The 19,419-nt window shown below is 41.1% G+C and overlaps 1 protein-coding gene across 1 annotated transcript in view; it reads left to right on the top strand.

The window, feature by feature from the left end:
* LOC124780330 (prostaglandin reductase 1-like) overlaps positions 1–12,028 on the top strand; it is a 32,986-nt gene extending 20,958 nt beyond the window's left edge. Inside the window, exons 2-3 of the mRNA XM_047253772.1 lie at positions 4,716–5,063; positions 11,315–12,028. Of these exons, the coding sequence (XP_047109728.1) occupies positions 4,716–5,063; positions 11,315–11,767 (801 nt within the window). The 3' untranslated portion in view covers positions 11,768–12,028. The remainder of the gene's footprint in view (positions 1–4,715; positions 5,064–11,314) is intronic.
* Positions 12,029–19,419: the final 7,391 nt, after the last annotated feature.

The raw sequence follows: 19,419 nt of genomic DNA on the forward strand, positions 1-19,419 counted from the left end.
CTTAGTTTGGTTAGAATAGATAGTTGCTTATCGCTCTGACACTGTAATACAGAGTTGTGTTAATTCTCCAAAAATGACCGTTACGTGCTGTAAAATCACTAGAAGCAAGTGAACCAGCATGGGGTACGAAATAGACTAAAATAATATGTGCTTATTAATTCTATGTGTAAAATATTAGTTACTCGCTTAATAGTGGACACTGGTCAATTCTGAACACTGCAGACGCCGTGGCACTACCATCAGGCAGCCATGGACCACCACTGGCGTGTGTGTCATGACAGTAAATGATCTATCGTGTTTGGACGCACCCATGACCACATCGTGACCGACGATGATAGATTTGTTGGTGTATCAACGCAGACTCTGTTTTACGAATCTATAAAAAAGGATGTTTCGTTCGCATCCGCGTACAAAACAGTGGTCTTAAAACGATCCTACACACAGTTTCCGAGAGCACAATGCAAAGAAAAGTGCATTCAGTGGCCATATGGAGTTGGGTATATCACAGAAGGTGCATGAAGCTGCATGTCTGCAACGGGCCAAATCAGAAACTGCGAAGAAGTTATTTTTGTTAATGAGTCGCAATGAAGCATTGAATCCGCATGCCAGAGATGTTTCCTTGTTGTATTAAGGGTCGTTTTCGTGCTATGACTTGGCTCCACTCATTCAGACTGCGCTGAACATGTATTAGGCTAATAAAATTCTTCTGGGTTTGAGGCCGCATTGTCAGTTAGCAGCACACCCTGAGGATGGCGACGTGCAATAGTCGCCGAAACGTCAAAATTTTATAGTTGACAATGCGGCCTCAAACCCAGAAGAATCTAATTGAATGTTACGACGGCCACTGAAGCCTACGTTTACATGAATTAGGTTATTTATTTTAAACTGTCGGTGACGGTTTGTTGCCGTTTCTTCAACACATTTGCGATGGGTGTACTGTAGACATTCTTGTCCTCCAAGACGAAAACGTCAGTGAGTTGCTACAATGGATATGGAATGCCTAGAAAAGCCCGTGGCTTCTTCCTCACCGATTTGATATAATTATTACAAGCGATATTACATGGTATTAGGGAGTGATGCCTCCTCAGCGAGAAATCTGCGGGTGTTCGCTCATGTTGCTGTGGTGTACGGTATGCTGTCGAAGCTGAATGACTGTAGGAAAATACAAGACGACTTAGACAATGTCTAATGAATGTTATGATGAATGGCAACTAGCTGTCAAAGTGGAAAAATACAATTTAATGCGTATGAGAGAATTACTATTGTCCTGTTTGACACAGTCAAGTCATTTAAGTATCTGTGCGTAACGCTGCAAAGCGACAGGGAATGGAACAATCATGTGAAAACTGTGGCAGGCAAGTCGAATGGGCGACTTCGGCTTATTGGGAGAATTTTTAGGAAAGAGTGGTTCACCTGTGAAGAAGACCGCATATAGGACGATGGTACGACCTATTCTTGGGTACTGCTCAAGTGTTTGGTATCAGTACCACGTCGGATTGACGGAAGACATCGAAGCAATTCAGAGGTGGGCTTGTAGATTTGTTACCGGTGAGTGTGAATAAAACGTAATTGTTACGAACATGCTTCGAGAATTAAAATGGGAATCCTTGCAGGAAAGACGACTTTCTTTCCCAGAAACATTACTGAAAGAATTTAGAGTCTAGTATGTGAAGCCGAATGCCATGCTATTCTACAGCCACCAATATACATTGCGCGTAAGCACCACGAAGGAAAGATACGACAAATCAGGACTAGATCGGAGGCACGCAGACAGTCATTTTTCGCTCGTTGTATTTGGATGTCGAGCAGGAAAGGAAATGACTAGCAGTGGTACAGGATGCCCTCCACCACGCACCAAATGGTGGTTTGCGGAGTGTCTATGCTGATGTACATATATAGAAAATACGAGCGCTATTCATCAACTAATTTCCTTGAATATTCTCATGTTAAGAAATGACAAGGAGCGATCTGTGTTACTTGGTAAAAAAAGTTTCTCTAGTCAAAATCACATAAATACTTCTTTATTTTGGACAACTGGATTGTACAGACTCTGCATATACGTCGTCTAAGGTGGATCATCAATGAACGGAACATGTCTAGCTATCGTAAACCGATGTGCTAATTTGCAATTTCACAGTATATGCCGATTTTTAAGACTTAGCAATAGTGTGTGACACTAAATATACGGATACGACCATGTGCACAAGGTATCAGTTGATAGTCAAGTTTTTGCTTCTTACGATCCTTTGTATAATATGCTACTTTTTATCTTCTGATACGATAGCTTGCATTGTGGTTCCAACTCAGCAATGAACACGTTTTGAAACTAAAATTGTTGATCAGCAGAAGATGCAGCCAATGTCTGTTGGAAACGGTTCTGTCGAAAATAAAGAAGACTTTTTGACAAAGCTATTTCCGTTTTCGTACAGCGTGCGTAATAGTGGTGACAGTGGCTCCTCGGTGAAACGCACCTTGAACCTGTAGGTTGTGAGCAGCGGAGAACTAAGATCAGCTGACACCTTCAGCTGCTGACAGGCGTTGATATATATCAACGGGTACAGGGGAAAATGTGTGCCCCGACTGGGACTCGAACCCACGACCTCCTACTTACCTGGAAGATGCTCTATCCGTCTGAGCCACTGAGCCAACAAGGGCACGCAGGATAGCGCAACTGCTGGGACTATCTCGCGCAAGTCTCCCGCGAGACCCAGATTCTCACCTCACATGTGCGCACACTACATTCGTGGTGTCCCTATCCAACACATTCATTACTTGGGGAAAGCATTCTTACCAAGTCCGTAAGAGTTCGGTTAATATGTGTGCATGCAAAGAACAGACACCATATCCATATAAGTATACAGTCCTGGCAATACCGGCCATGACCTTCTTCTTCTGTGCGGATGCACACATACTACCCCAACTCTTACGGGACTTAGTAAGAATGTTTTCCCCAAGTAATGAGTGTGTTGGGTAGGGACACTATGAATATAGTGTGTGGACATATAAGGTGACAATGTGGGTCTCGCGGGAGGCGTGCGCGAGATAGTCCATGCAGTCGTGCTAACCTCCGTGCCCTTGTTGGCTCAGATGGATAGAGCGTCTGCCATGTCAGTAGGAGATCCTGGTTTCGAGTCCGGGTCCGGGCACACAATTTTCACCTGTCCCCGTTGATATATATCAATGCCCGTCAGCAGCTGAAGGTGTTAATGTAATTCTAATTTCCTTCTAGACGGCTGCAGGTCATCAATGATGTCTGTTCTTTTGGTCATGTCCGAAAGAACAGACACCATATCGATATAAGTATATTCTGTAATAAGGTTCTTTCTGGCAAAAAATTGTGTAGCTATTGAAATTTGTTGCGCATTTCCCAAAGTTTATAGACGAAAAGTATTGAGTGAATGTGCTGTAAGACAATCGTGCCGTATGTGCAAAAAATGGATGAACCAATGTCCATGGTGAACAGAAAAGTAGTCAACTGATTATCGAATGCAAATCTGATTCAACTGATTGACGAAAGGGTTAGAGAAAACCATCTCGGAGATTTCTGTTAATTTTTCACTGATTACTCTTACTTTCCTTAGCAAAGAGAATACTGTAGCCAACTTAGATTCCATCAGAACATTTGCGCCGAGAAAAGGAAAAGGAATTCAGCACTTAGTCGCTGTCCAGTATTGTAACTAGATGTACTTAGAATCTGACTACGTTTGTGATAAAGTCGTAAAGTAACATGTGCTGTCACGAGCTTAACTAGTCTATACGACTCGATTTAAACACAGTGGAGATGGCTATTCAATAGCTGAAATCTAGATCTGCAGTGCAATATAGGTTGGATAGCGACTCTTTGGTGAATTCCTCTTCCTGTTTTGACTGCAGGTGATTTGGGCTACCAGAGATGAAATGCCAGATTTGTGCCTAAAATTCTTTCTGAGGAGCAAAATACACAGCCTATGGCAGCTATACTGTCGTTGGTCCTTCATTACGAAAGAGAAGGTGACGCTTTTCACGATCGGACTGTGGCAAGAGGCATGACGTGGGTGCTGTATATGAATGTAGAAGCAAAACTACACTCGATGCACTGGGTAACCGCTAAACCCCACAAAGTGTTCGACGACACTTTCCAGCAAGATACTACTGGCAACTGTCTTCCAACTCAGAAATGGAATATTAATAGTGGAGTTCTCGGTGAGATGTGTCACAATTCACGCTCAAAGTTACTATATCACACAAAAAAACACGACAGGGGACGTTCGAAACAAAGGTCGTGGCATGTTGAGCGATGGCGTGATTTTCCCACATGACAACACCTGAACGCATGGACGTACTGCGGCCAAAGAGTGAGAGTTCAGATGGCGAAGTATTCGGTCACCCTCCCTGCAGTCCTGAATGGCACTTTACGATTACGAACTAATGACAGACATGAAGTGGCTTGGTTCAAAGCACTTTGGCGTTGACGAAGAGCTGAAAAGCAGCATCAAAATATGTCTCCAATTGCAGTGGCAGAAAACGTTTCAATGGTCTGGACACTGTCCAGAAAAGTAAATTACTATGGTGCTCACAATATTGCGAAACAAACACTGTCAATTTATTCACATTTTTTAAAAATAAAAACGCAGTTGAAACTGTCAATAGCCCTGTTTTTTTTTCTCGCTGTGGTTAGTCTGAATAAACGCTTCCACTGTTTCCAGATTCTCAGTTTGCTTGCGGTTTCATTACAGGTGGCGCGTATCGTCGAGAGCAAGTCGCCACAGTTCCCAGTGGGGAGGTACGTGGTCGGGTCTTGGGGCTGGCGTGACCGCACAGTGGTCAACGTGGCGGCGAAGGGTGACGACGTACAGTCACTGATGCCTGTGCCCGACATTGGGGACCTGCCGCTGTCGCTCTCGCTAGGGGTGCTGGGAATGCCGGGAGCCACAGCCTACTTCGGACTGCTCGACATCTGCCAACCAAAGCCGGGGGAGGTGGTGGTCGTCAGTGGCGCAGCGGGTGCTGTGGGCTCCATAGTGGGACAGATAGCACGCATCAAGGGCTGCAAGGTCATCGGCATTGCTGGCTCTGACGCAAAGGTAAGCATTTTGTGTTTGTACATCCCACTGCATTTTTCCCTGTTTCCATTCAACTTCTTCCAGATAGTGAAGACTGCCTCGTTAAGGACCCAAAATATTGCAGTGGCAGGCGTGAATGAAATAGTCCACCACTAGTGTCAGTAGTGAAGATGGTACACGAGTTGTCAGATGTGTGATAGGGGACAGTTGCCAGTTTTATGATTTTTGAGATCTTAATTGTTACTATCTGTTCCAGGTCATCTGTTGTTATGGCTCAGTCTGGTTAAACTCATGTTTATAATACGTACTGGAACTGCAAATACATCCTACTCTCCTGTCCCCCCTGTCGGTCAATCTGTTGCTCCCCATCTCTTTGTCCACCTCCACCTCTTTCCCACTCTCTGTGTCATCACCTTCTGCTGCTTTCTCTATTCATCTTCCACTCCCATCACTCCACTTGTTTCTGCCGCCCCCCCCTCCAATCAACATACCACTGTCAATCACCTTCTCCCCAACTTTGCATGTCTATCTTCTCCTTCCCCCTCCCCTCCATCTTCTCCTTTCTGCTTCCTCCCATCCCTCTGTCTCTCTTCATTCCTATCTCTGCCCTTAAGTCTCCTTTAATGTTATTGCAAATTCGGATTCACTAGTAGTTTTCTAATCATAAACCAGTAAAACATAAATACAACCTTCCTGTTTGATGTTTCACCATTACATTTCTTATATATATTTATATTAAAAATATATAACCTATGTCTGTTCGAATGTTTGTCAGAGTTTATGTAAAAATGTAATGTGCGTCAGTCAAGAACTTTTCGAGTGTTTTGGTAATAACGCTACCAGTTTATTTATTACATACTAATTTATTTCTATATAACATATATTTAAAGAATAAGTATATAACAACATAATTGTAATCGAACGCAATGTTGTTTAAAAATTTCGAAGCAATCAATGATGAACTTCCAGCGAGTTAGATTTTTATTTAGATTTCTACTATAATTATCGATTTATAATTATATATTATATGTAACACGCTGTGAGGCTTATGAAACTCACGTGTATTCGAGTACAGCATTGTGCGCAAATTTCAAGCTAATCGGTGAAGTACTTCCAGAGATATGTGATGTTCAGTAAACTAACTTGAGGATTTTGTTAATAACGTTTCCCATTTATACATTGTTTGTATATATTTGTAGAACTTACAGTGCTCCAATAAATATACAAAAACAAGCATGTATTGGAAAGCACAGTCATGTCAAAATTTCAAAGCAATAGGTGAAGAACTTTCGGAAATTTATGATTTTGAAATTTAAATATTTGTTTATGTAGATAGCCTAAAGTGTATGTTACAAAATTATTTAAACAATACCATCCTCAACAATAGGACTTGCTCTAGTATTGGATTAAAAGAATGGAAATTCTGAAGAGAAAAACACTATGTTTAATTTTCTAAATATCTGCAAGTGGAACAAATTAGGAATCTTGTTTTCTAACTCATTAAACCTGTCTCAAAACAATTTAGTACCAATTTGTACCTAAACGGTATCATTTATTCGCTCTTCTTCTTAGGACTTAGTGGGGTGGACTTATCCCTGTGCTCAGTGTATATGAAAAGTGGTATTTTACGTGTGTGTTTATGTTGGTGGCATGAGGTTCTAATTATTACTGTAGCTGTGAATGTCAGTTACCTAAATATTCCCATCTAAAGGTTGTTATACTTATTAACAATCGTCAAATTAAGATAATACTGATATCCCTGTAAATACTATACTGTGTAAATACTATACTCTGTTAATAGCATATTCTTATGCAATTCGTTGAAACCACTTGTCAATTCATTTATTTTTTCCTCTGATACCTGGTACACTACTTATCGTCTGTACACTTGTACTTCCTCTGATGCCTAGTACACTACATATCTTCCGTAAACTTGTAATTTATCATACTATTAAACAATTTTCTCTAAAACAGCTGTTTCATGTGAGTTGAAGGTGATGTCCACCATCTGCCCTGCTAATGCAACTGCTGTGTAACATTCCCTGTACTGGTTCATTAGACAGTTGTACAGTGGCTTAACAACCGATAGCACAGACTTAGATTGGTCAAACACGTAAAAGGAAGTTAACATGAAAACTTCTTTCCATAGTATCTTTATAGTACACTTGGCTATCTTTATAGTACACTTGACTACAATGTAGCTTTTTCTTACCTGTTAAAAAGACATATACTCTTCTATAGAGCTCGCTTCTGTACAGACGAATTTGCAATTACAGATGCAAAGCGTCTCGCTTTTGGAATGAGTTTCCTAAGAGCGGGTTAAAGCATGATGTTCTCGAGCCACAGCAAGTCTCCATTGGTTTCACTGGATCCTTGAACCACATGGTCTGTTAGCTATTGTGGTGTACTTATCAAGGCTCGACAATTTTACATTCATTTTATTCTAAACAAAAAGAAATGAAACGAGCACCAACCCAAATAAGAAAGCAAACTCAACAAATCTTCTATCCAGGCAACAATATAAATAAAACCTATTGAGAGAACAAAGCAATCTCCTTAAGTTTTTAACACACAAAGCAATATCAGGCAATCTGTATATCCTAGCCAAGATAATTGGCTGTTAGTTTGTATTTGTAATTATATGACTGCGACCTTTAGTTCTGTCACTGATGTGAACTTTCAAAAATACATTTGTCACTGAATTAAAAAAAAGAAATGCTAATAGCACCGGCTATTGGTTAGTCCATGTAGTTCGAAACTAAGAGCACCATCTATTGTATTGTTTGTGTATCGTGCAATGATTATTTAACATTTGAACTATTTTTGTGAGCTGAGCAGATAATTTTAGACAATATTTTAGATTACGGTATCTTTTCCTTCCATGATCCGATCATCTATATAATTAAAAATATAAATGTTCGTTTGTTCAAAATCGTATACCTCCGAAAGTTCTTGACCTATTGTTTTGAAATTCGGACACATTGTTGCATTCTAATACCGGCGCCTTTTAGATACCTGTTTGCTTACATATGTTAAAGAAATATGTTCCTAAGAACACCCTTGTATTAGAATACAATGATGTGCCAGAATTTCAAAGCAATTGAGATTTTTTAACAGCGGTTCCCTATTATTAAATTTATTTGAATTTATGTATCACATGTATTTAAAGGATGGTAAATGAAAACATACAGGTATACCAATGGAACGTTGTGTCAAAATTTCAAAGTAATCGGTCAAAAACGTTCGTAAATTTGCGATTAAGAGCATCTGCATTTTCTGTGAAAGCGTAAACGTACATGTTTGTTTCTTCAAAATCTCAAATCTCCGAAACTTTCCCACGGATTGCTTTGAAATGTTGACGCAAAATTGCATTCGAATACTGTCGTGTTTTTATATGCCTACTGCAACGCCGTCTGGTATATACGTAAATGTATATGTAATAGAAAATGAAACATTACAAAAATTTAAATGTTGATTGTTCAAAATCGTAAATTTCCGACAGTTCTTGACCAATTTCTTTGAAATTCTGATACAAAATATCATTCTAATAAAGGAAAGCTTTTAGGTACCTAACTCTGTAATATATGTCTATTTTAATACGTATGATATGCACATTCACACACACATGTTATATACACAAAATGTACAAGGTGACAAAGGAAAACGGGAACATTTCCTCAATCCAATAAAACTAGAAGTGGTGAAGGAAATAAATTGCGTTCATTGTAATTGAAACCGTACTAGTTTGCCATTTACGAAACACTAATAGTTTTCAGGTTTTTTAAAAATTAGGTCCTTTAGATGACGTCCTCCTGTACGAATACATTCGGGAAATCTGCTGTTGGGATTCTTCATTGACCGCTGCAACATCTCAGCTGGGTTACTGTGAACTGCATCCCGAATTCTCTGTTTTAACTCATCCAGGGTTCTTGTTCGAGTCGTGTAGACTTTGCTCTTGAGGTAGCCCCACAAGAAAAAATCACAAACGGATAAACCTGGCGATCTAGGGGGCCAGGGAATGTTACCGAATCGTGAGATCACACGGTTGCCAAACAATTCTCCCACATATCCCACTTATTGCCGCGCGGTGTGTGATGTCGCTTCGTCCTGTTGAAACCAGGCTTCTTGAAAGATTCGAAAGTTGTTCAATGCAGGTGCAACGAAATTTCGTAACATATCCTCGGAACGGCGGCATTAACAGTTATTGTGTTTCCCTTTTCATTTGCGAGAAAATACGGTTCGATAATACCATGTGATGAAACACCACATCATTCTGTCAGTTTACTAGCGTGTAAAGGGAGCTCCTAACTGTCATTAGGATTTGTGTTTGCCCAGTAACGGTAGTTCTGTTTATTCACGTAACCTGTGATACGAAAATGTGCCTCATCTGACATCCACAACTTGTTTAGAAATTCACCGTCATTGTTTGTTTTTGTTACCATTTGTTGAAAGAATCCTAATCGTAACCGGTAATCGTTGTTCAAATGGCTCTAAGCACTATGGGACTTAACTTGTAAGGTCATCAGTCTCCTAGAACTTAGAACTACTTAAACCTAACTAACCTAAGGACATGACACACATACATGCCCGAGGCAGAATTCGAACCTGCGAACGTAGCGATAGCTCGGTTCCAGACTGTGGCACCTAGAACCGCTCTGCCACTTCGGCCGGCGGTAATCGTTGTCCTTCGGTTGTTGCACCATCTGTAGTTTGTACAGATGAAATTTTAAATCAGGATGAAGAATTCTGCGAACACTCTCCCGGGACATTTAACCACTGCTGCTTAATTATGAATTGAACGCCATGGGCTCCGTAACAGAGACTCTCGTACAGCATCAATGTTCGCTGGAGAACACACACTTCTTGGTCTTCCTGTTGATTTCTTCTTAAGGGCAGATCCAGTCTCTTCAAAGTTATTAATCCAACATTTTCTCACGTGTTTCGACGGAACGGCATCATGACGTCTTAAAGTATAAAAACGTCGAAACACCCTCTTCGCTGCTAGCAAACTATAATTGTTTTTATATCCCGTCATTCTGTGTCACCCTGTACCATTAAGATTTGTTGTCCGTCCCGATACCGCCGCCACGGTAGCTCAGAGTGTTCGGTCAGAGAGCTGGTTGGCCTCTGTATAAAAAAACTGAGTGGAAAGATCAACAAACGAACTTTAACGGATGTCATGTGAAGTCCGCAACGACCAAACTCAACGATCAACAACGAAAAAAAAAAAAAAAAAAAAACAGTTAGCTGAGTGGTCAGCGTGACGGAATGCCGTCGTACGGGCTCGGGTTCCGATTCCCGGCTGGGTCGGAGATTTTCCCCGCTCAGGGACTGGGTGTTGCGTTGCTTTCATCAACATTTCATCCCCACCCGAAGCGCAGGTCCCCCAATATGGCGTCAAACGTAAAAAGAGCAGCACCAAGACGGCCGGACCTGCCCCGCAAGGGGCCTCCCGGCCAGTGACGCCGAAACCTCATTTCCATTTTCCATTCATATTTGTTTCAAATTTTTGCACATTACTGTAATAAACGTTAAGATAGTGTATGTATACAAAAGTGAAATATTGCTAACAAACAGGAAATCTGTATTTCTGGTTGTGGCATATTGATTTATAAATAGAATGCTACTAAAGAATCTGAATCGGCAGTAACAATAAGAAAGGGTCGAGAACAGAGAGAGGGGAGAAAATGATATGGACAGAAGGGTAGAGGAAATGGAGATAGAAAATGGGAAGGACGAGTTGGAAAGAGAAAGGGGGCAGGAGGGGATGGTGGGAGAGGGGGATAGAGAAGATGGACAGACTAAGGGAGGAGGAGGTGATGGACACAGAGGGGGGGGGGGAAGGGGGGAAGGAGAAAGGGTAAGATGGACAGAGAGAGGAGAAAGAAGGAGATTACGGCGTGTACGTAATTCCACATATGTTAGAAACTGGTGCCTTCTCTTTTCTTTCTTTTCCATTCAACAACACTGAGCCTTAGTAAAGTGTAGCTGGGTACAGCTAGTGATGAAATAAAGACTATATGTTTCCCCAAGCTACTAAAGTAACCTATTAAACCTTAAAAAACTCACCTATTATTTTCGGAGATTAGTGTGTTCAAACAGACAGAGAGACAGGACGTTTTTAGCAGTTTTATTGTTACTGTAGGTACAGATGTACATTCTTCAAGATACTTACTGTGTATTATGCAAGCAGTTTTTCCTATTGTGGCATATCAATAATTTTATTTCACCGTCTTGCTCTACCTGCGTGATAAATTTCTCTCTTCCTGCAGGTCAAGTGGCTGAAGGAAGAGCTAGGGTTCCACCACGCCTTCAACTACAAGACGGTGAGCGTAGACAAGGCCATTAAGGAGGTGGCTCCGGACGGAGTCGACGTCTACTTCGACAACGTGGGAGGGGAGCAGAGCGACGAAGTGATCAGGAACATGCGGCACCGCGGCCGCATCTCCGTCTGCGGCTGCATCTCCGCCTACAACGCCACCAAAGTGCCGATGGCGCCCGTCATACAGATGCACTTGATCAGGAGCGAGCTCAAGATGGAGGGCTTCATCGTGGCTCGGTGGCTGGACCAGTGGGACAAGGCTTTCAAGGAGATGGCGCCGTGGATCAAGGAGGGGAAACTCAAATACCGCGAGACTGTCACGGAGGGGTTCGAGAAGACGCCACAAGCATTCATCAATATGCTCAGAGGCGAGAACGTGGGAAAAGCCGTCGTCAAGGTGTGACATCGTTCGCCTGTGTAGTTAGAATTACAGGCCACATCTAAAACTAATGCATGCTAACACCAAGTAATTTTAGGCACGTAATCTGAATTAATCATCAGCACGAATCACTGCAGGTTTCCAGCCACATCGTGTTTTGGGGAAATGAATAGCATTGCTCACTTTGATAATCTTTTGTATGCATTTTTTTCATAACCTTGATCATTCTATGCTCTGCAGGTGAATAATGTAAATACCAATAAAAACCACCAAAGCTGTATTTCAGATACGTTTATCATTACGCCACAGTCAATGCCTCTCTTAAATGGACACCTCCAGGTGACCTGCAGTTCAGCAAGACAATTTTACTGAAGCTGCTGATATTTCACCCTTTTTCTCGGTCCACGTTCTCCTCCTTACCCCTTTTTACGTCCACTTCCTCCTCTCCCCCCCCTTGTCCTCTTCCCACCTCTATATCTACATCTGACCTTGAGAATTGTTTATTGTTATTGCAAAAAAATACGTTTATTGAGAACTGAAATCACTTAAAATGAAAGGGTAAGTCGGTTGAGATCATTGGTGTATCGCGTACAGGAGACATTTCTCCAGCTGCTGGCTCTGTGAGGACCGATGCTTCAGTAACAGAATTTTGTGTAGGCTTAATCTGTGAACAGGTAGGGTTGTTAAGTGTCGAACGATTCAGCTTCCAAAGTACCAATTATAGGCCGAAAAGCGATAATCACAACTTCACTGTTTTCTTTTAAAAACTGATGACGAGGACGAAAGCAAAACAGCACGTTGCTGTGCATATAGCTTTCGTTTAAAATTATACTCAAGGAAGAAAAATATACATGGGAGACACAATTTAGCTAGTGGGTGGAATAACCTGCCATCGTGGATGGAACAGACTGCTAGAAAATGTGAAACCGCTCTTTCTCGCAGCACAGCACAACATTTCATGTCTTTAATAGAAAAACTGTAAAACACTGTTTAAATAAAGTATACAGCCTATGTCTGTCTTAATGTATATTATAATATTATGTAAAAGTTTGACCGAATTCAGTGAAGAATTTTTCGACAATCTTGGAATAACTGCAAAGACAAATTTTAATTGCTAATGAGCATTTGAACAAGTAGAAACTCATGGGCCCACACATGTCCGTGTATTACCACATTTTGTGGCCTGCAAGTGCTTGACATCGCGAACGTTAAGAACCTGACGGACTAGTTTCTGTGCTAAATAACTCGGATATGGCAAAATGCATCAAACCTTACGTCTTAATAGTTATCTCTCAGTAAAACCTGCTCTGCAAAACGGTTACAGGCTTTTCAGACTCTCTCTCTCTCTCTCTCTCTCTCTCTCTATATATATATATATATATATATATATATATATATATATATATATATATATATATAAAGAGGTGTGACAGGTGCGACAGGCAGCCAAGAGTAAAGTTAAGTAATCGGCTGACATTCCGACCCAGTGACGGCTGAATGACCGACCAAACCAACAATATAATCAATTCCCTTCGGCACGACCAACAGTACGACAAAGGAAAATATCAGCCAAGAACGAAGATACCAGCAGCACTACGTCTTCAAAACTGGCGTCCAACATCAGCCAAGGCACAATAACCATTCTTAAGGAAAAAAATATGAACAAACAACTAAAATACTGTCGAACTATATGCTGTACCGGACAGCATCAACATGGCGAGGAGAAACGCACTGCCAGGGCAGGTAACTGGGGCGTTAATGGCCACAAGGCAGAAAATACCGCTGATGCACTTCACTGATAAGTAACAACCAATTTAATATTTAAAGACCATACAGGAAGACGGCTGCAAAATTACGCCGACTCCAGAACACAATACGTTGCTGCTAGCTGGAAAGCCCCAGGAAGCAACAACCGGCAATGAAAGAAGAGATGTTACAGCAGCTGAGGTTTCATAGCACGTTAACTCATCAGTGTCCAGGTTCTGTGGGAATCGAACTTTGTACCTCCCACAGCTAGCACCTCACTACCAGACTGTGCATGCACACCGCCAGCAGCAGTACTGGCCTCACGCCTCAGAGACTTCCTCGCTGCTCTGTCTCAACCGACTGCCACACACACCACCACACGGAAATATAGCGGTCACACCAAACATGGCACAGCAGTACTAGTATCGATAAGCGCTGCTGCTGCCACTGACGGAGGCAACTCAGCAACTCATTATGGTAGTAACTCAGGGAAAAATACGAGACTCGATTGTGACAAAATACAAAAGAACAAACGGAATCAACACGAGCCACTCAATATACTAATTGGTTAGTGTCGAATTGATTTAATCTAAAATATATTACTTCCAGTTTTGGCCACTAGATGGAAATCTTGCGCTGTGCAATGTTGGTATGACATTCATACTATTATTGGACAAGCTGTAAAGTGAGTGAACGGTATGGCTATCGGGAACAGAGGCCATGCACTGTTAGTGAAACTGTTTTATGTAAATGGCAGCAATTGGAGTGCACATTAAAATAAGATCGCTGACTGAAAGTTCTGAGGAGAGGTTCGATGGCATTAAATGGTTAAATTAAGATGATAATGAAATTCGAAAACACGGGTGACCCTGCTGTGGGAACCGAGTAAGGGAGTCATCCTATCCTGGTGGAATTTATTAACGAGGTTGCTGTTGCTGTAACTGACAAGCAGCAAGTGTCCTGGGTAGTGTTAGTGTTCATGCAGCGTCACGAAAATGGTTCATCCCACAGTCAGCAGCATGGAAGGTTTAGCAGTCTTTATTACACTGATACCCTGTACAAGATCCACACAGTTCAACTACTGAAATCACGTGATTCACAGTAACATTCTGAACTTGCTCTTCGATGTTGGGCATATACCAAGATTGATGCCATGTGGCCAGGCTTCTTTTTATGAAGTGAAAGGTGCATTGTACACTACAGGATGCAGTGGATACACAGAGCTGCCGAGTTTTGGATACTGTTAAACAGAGTGTCGGATAGGAAGGGCTACTGCACTTGCTGTATATGACTGTGAGGGTTGGCGTGGATTCACAAGCACCTTTGCTCCAGGTCCATTCTTCTTCGGAGAGTATATACCCAGAAGGCCTCTGAAATGTTCTCTCACTTTTACACACTATCGATACCTCCTTGTAATGCATGTGATTCCTGCTTTGAAAGAGCAGAACTATGTGGAACCCACTGTTTTCATTCACGATAGTTAATAATAGAACCAACATTATGCCTTTCTCACTTGTTTGATGTTTTCTGCCCATGTCCCATTCCTAATCCATATACGTATATGGAAAAACTTCTACTCGTCTTTCTTGCATCCACAAGGCCAAATTTGCACCTGTTGGCGAAAATTACGGAATTGAAAATAAATATTTTCATGCGTAATTCGGTTTTACCAAACCCTGTTGTCATACTATAATCACAGCCCACACCACAGCACCAGAAATAGCTGTACTTCAATTACAACCACCCGGTACATTGGCCAGTACCTGGAGAACTTTATGTGCACTGTGACATTGACTTTTATGCGTGTTTGGCACCAGACGCGGCGTTTCTTTGCGGTCATCAGATTTTGGAAGTCTCCTTGCAGTTGTAGGATGCGTATCGCGGTCACGTGTTGCAGGAAGGATTGGTAAATGCTACAGGATTCACAGAGAACCGGAAGAGCGCTTGGAGGGAGCGTGGGACGGTGTGGGTATATGCGCTTCGTCGCAGTGTTGTGCTTTATGGAGTTTGACCGGGTCTGTTGTGGTACGTGTCATGAAGGCCTTCAAGACATAGGACAAGTGACGGCTTCCGAGTTCGGTAGGAATGAATTCCGTGTAGGCATCATAGTTGTAATGGGAGTAGTCTTGGATGTGTTTGTAGAGACAGGAGTCGGTACACAGGTACATCAAGATTTCAATCCGGCATTTACAAAATTACCGTCAGCCAATGTAACAAATATTACATCGTCCAAACAGGCAGAAATTTCAGAACCAGACAAGAAAATTTAAACGGCTACAGGCTTCATAAATGTAACATATCGGCAGCAACTCACACTACAGACACAGGCCACCCTTTGAAAATCGAAGACAATCTCGAAATCTTACACAAAATAGGAAAAAGTAAAGGAATGGATATCATGGAAGAAATGGAAATTTTCATACATAATACAAAGCATGGAGATAACATTTTTAATGAAATAACCGAATTCAAAGACTCAAAATACTTCGTCTTAAGCCAGTTCTAACTCAACAGATTCCAGATTTGTCAATGTAAATAATTGACTACAAATCTGTCAGTACCAATAATATCGATACAAAACCTCGATAGAAGATAGAGACTCACATGCTGCAGTCCGCCATCTTGTGTAGTGTGCATAATGTCGAAGCAATCTGTGCAGTGAATTACGTTGGCAGTCAGTGACAAAATACAATGTGCAATGGTGTAATGTCAATCAACCAGTGATGCAAGTGAAGCAGCAAGACGAAGAAATCGTAAGTGATCAACGGTCATATAAAAGCCTTTAACACTATTTTCGTAACACATAACTGATGCAAATGTATCTGCATCCTATACAGGCTGTGATATCATACATACAAGTAGTCAACCACATGGAAGAAAACCAGCAGAACACATCACTGATTTCGATTTCTAGCCATACACTGCCCCCCTCCTTCCCCCCAAAATACCACACCAGACAAAGAGTTCTTGATTAATCTAGTTTAAGACTGTTTCTTTTTAAGTAACATTTCTCTGTATGTATGTATGTATGTATAAACGCCTGAATATGAATAGAACATGTTCGAAACGCGTTGTATTATGCTAGATATAAAATAAAAAAATGACTGGTAGCAGAAATTAGAAATAAATAATTAACGGTAGTCATAATTGAACTGTCGCTACTTGGAGCAGTGTAGACAAAAGAGTATTTGCTGTAAGGGTACTCAACTTTAAAGGAACTGATGTTCAGACTGCACGGTGCAGGATTTGCGATGTTAGTAGCGTTAGTGTCTTGAGTTGCCCTTTGTCGCCGATAGAGGTGCGGCAACGGATGGTTTCAAACACAAGCATTGGTGTGGCTTACAGTTGCAGACAGCCAGCATCTGTCCGAACGAGGTGAGCAGGGTGGGACATTACTCATAAAGCTGTATTACCACAGCAGCAGCAATAACGTTGCCGCTCGTCGCGAATATCGACACATTAAAGGAATACACAGAGGTCCTCTTTTTGCACTGCGATTGGGAATGTTCGAATTAGTTGGCGATTTGGGAATTAATCCTGAGAGAGGTTGACCTTCCATTGTGCCAAAAATTGTTAAAAAAATTGGTGTTGCCATGTCCAAGAATTCTGGATGCATTGTGCGATCTCCTAACAGTGCACAAGGTGTGTCACGAGAACTGAACATTCAGTGCTCCACCGTTCGAGAAGTGCTGCGAACAGATGGGAAGTGGTATCTTTAGTGCAATTCCAGGTTGTTGTGGATGCAGATGATCGTCACATCGAGCAACGTCTGTAACCTTGAACGTAAACATGGCGCACAGTTAAGAAATGTCACCCTATCATGTAAAAATTAAAGTGTTTCTATCAACGGTTTATCCGTTATTTCTCTTCTGCGCGCCCATACAAATGTTTCCATAATGTTTCTTTCCTACGGTCATTTGTTTATCAGGGAGTTCCCCTCAAGTAGCCAAAGTTTACTGTCCTTACGGGATCGTGTACCCGAAACACTTTACCTTATCATGTGCCCAAAAAAACACCAGGCACCACTCCTCCTCGCAGTGACCAATGACCATAATGCCTTGGTTCATTAGTGTAAGTTCACACTAAACAACGTTGGTAAGGTGCGGCCAATTTCGCTCTCTGTTTCCCGTAGTCCTGAATGAGAATGTCGCTCGAGTTTACCGTGACTTCATTGGTAAATAGCACCATTGTCGGGGGTTGTAGCTGGTGAATGCAGTGCTGTAAATAGGCCTAATGCTGACCAGAATTTACTGTCTATACTTTCTGCAGATGGTACGGAAGTAGCTTTCACTCGCTGACAGCATGAGGTGTGAGCAAGACTTTTAACACTTGGCCGCTTCCTCTTCGAAATATTCTTAAATGTCCTCTTTAGAGGCAACTGTTCGAACCGAAAACGTAACAAGTGCAGGGTACTCTCTTTTCTGTGAGTAAACGCCACAACGTAAGTTAAAACAGCTACTGGCAAGAAGTACAGCATTTACTTACTACCTCTCATTCTCTTGTAATTTTCTGACAATTGCTATAAACGTCCAATGACACGAAAAATTTCTGTTGAGAAACGCTTCCTTATTCAACCTTGCTGCAGGTCAACTACTTTTTGCCATATCCAAGCAGTATATTTGGTTATTTCGTTGCTTCTGTCCTTGTGCACAGTGGCACGGATAACGTTCCAGGACTGGTACAGATCATTAATGTTTTTGGGGTATTTGTGAGAAAGGCTATGTTACTGAAGAAATTTTTACATCAACATCTGATTTTTTTTAAGATTTCACGCGGCTCATCCCCTTATGCATTTAATCCGTCGCCATACTAATTCTGATATTTTGTAGATAGAACAAATAAACTGGCTCATGTTTAGTATCGTACAAACAGTGTAGCTTGGTTCTCCACCTCATGCAATAACGTGCTACAAAGTCCGACATTACTAACCTACAAGTAATCCACTTTGTTCTCAGGACAGTCTATCACGTAGGAGAAAGAGTAGTCTTTGGGAGTGTATACTACATGAGTTACTAAAGGTACCTCCAGCGTTCCTACATTTTTCCGTGCCAACACAACCAATTACACCTGCTTCAAGTTATTCGGTAGCAATCGAACAAGTTTACACTGTCCCTGAAAACTATATACACAATGGAGTTTCATTACAAAAAAAAATTAACGTATTTAAGTTCCAAATCACACCAAGTAAAGAATTTGAGTATAGGAACACTGAAGTAAAAGCAGTTGTCTATCATGTGAGCATAAAAGAAATAAAAGTTTACAAGTCCACACTCGAGAGTAGATTACAATTAACAAGAGGTTTTTCCAATCGGAATATCAATAGCTCTTTAACAAGACAAATATAAGGAACATCCTGATTGCTAATAACATTCAGTATAATAAAACTCTTAACCATGACAGCAGAAAGTGTGATAAAATGTTGCAAGGTATCTCTAATTACTAATACACACACTACAAAAAAGAAAATAATTATCTATAGCATAACAGTTTCTCTTGACTTCACAGTGGATAGCTGGTTAGAACTATTAACTAATTATTTATTTCGCTAACTAGGTTCCAGGCTAAAAAATCGGAACAAAGGTCGGAAAAATTTATAACGGAAAGAATTGGACAAAAGGCGTCGTTTTTACATATCAGTCAGAATACTATAAATTAATATGTATAATAAATAGATGGAGGTCACAGTTGTGACTTTTGTAGAGTCATAGTTATCCGCAACATTTGTATATCTGCGAAAATTCTTTAAAATCGCTGCAGTCAAACATTATAAGCAACAGTGGGAACCTATTAAATGTTTGAATAAAATAATATCTTTAATTATGTCGTAATACGTTAAAAAATTTTCTGCGATTATCAATAATAGCTTGTCTCTAGTTACCGAAGATATCAGTAAAAAAGTGAAGCCGAAGGTATTTGCTCCAAAAGCGTTA

The sequence above is a fragment of the Schistocerca piceifrons genome, chromosome 1 (assembly GCF_021461385.2).
Source record: "Schistocerca piceifrons isolate TAMUIC-IGC-003096 chromosome 1, iqSchPice1.1, whole genome shotgun sequence".
NCBI lineage: Eukaryota > Metazoa > Arthropoda > Insecta > Orthoptera > Acrididae > Schistocerca > Schistocerca piceifrons.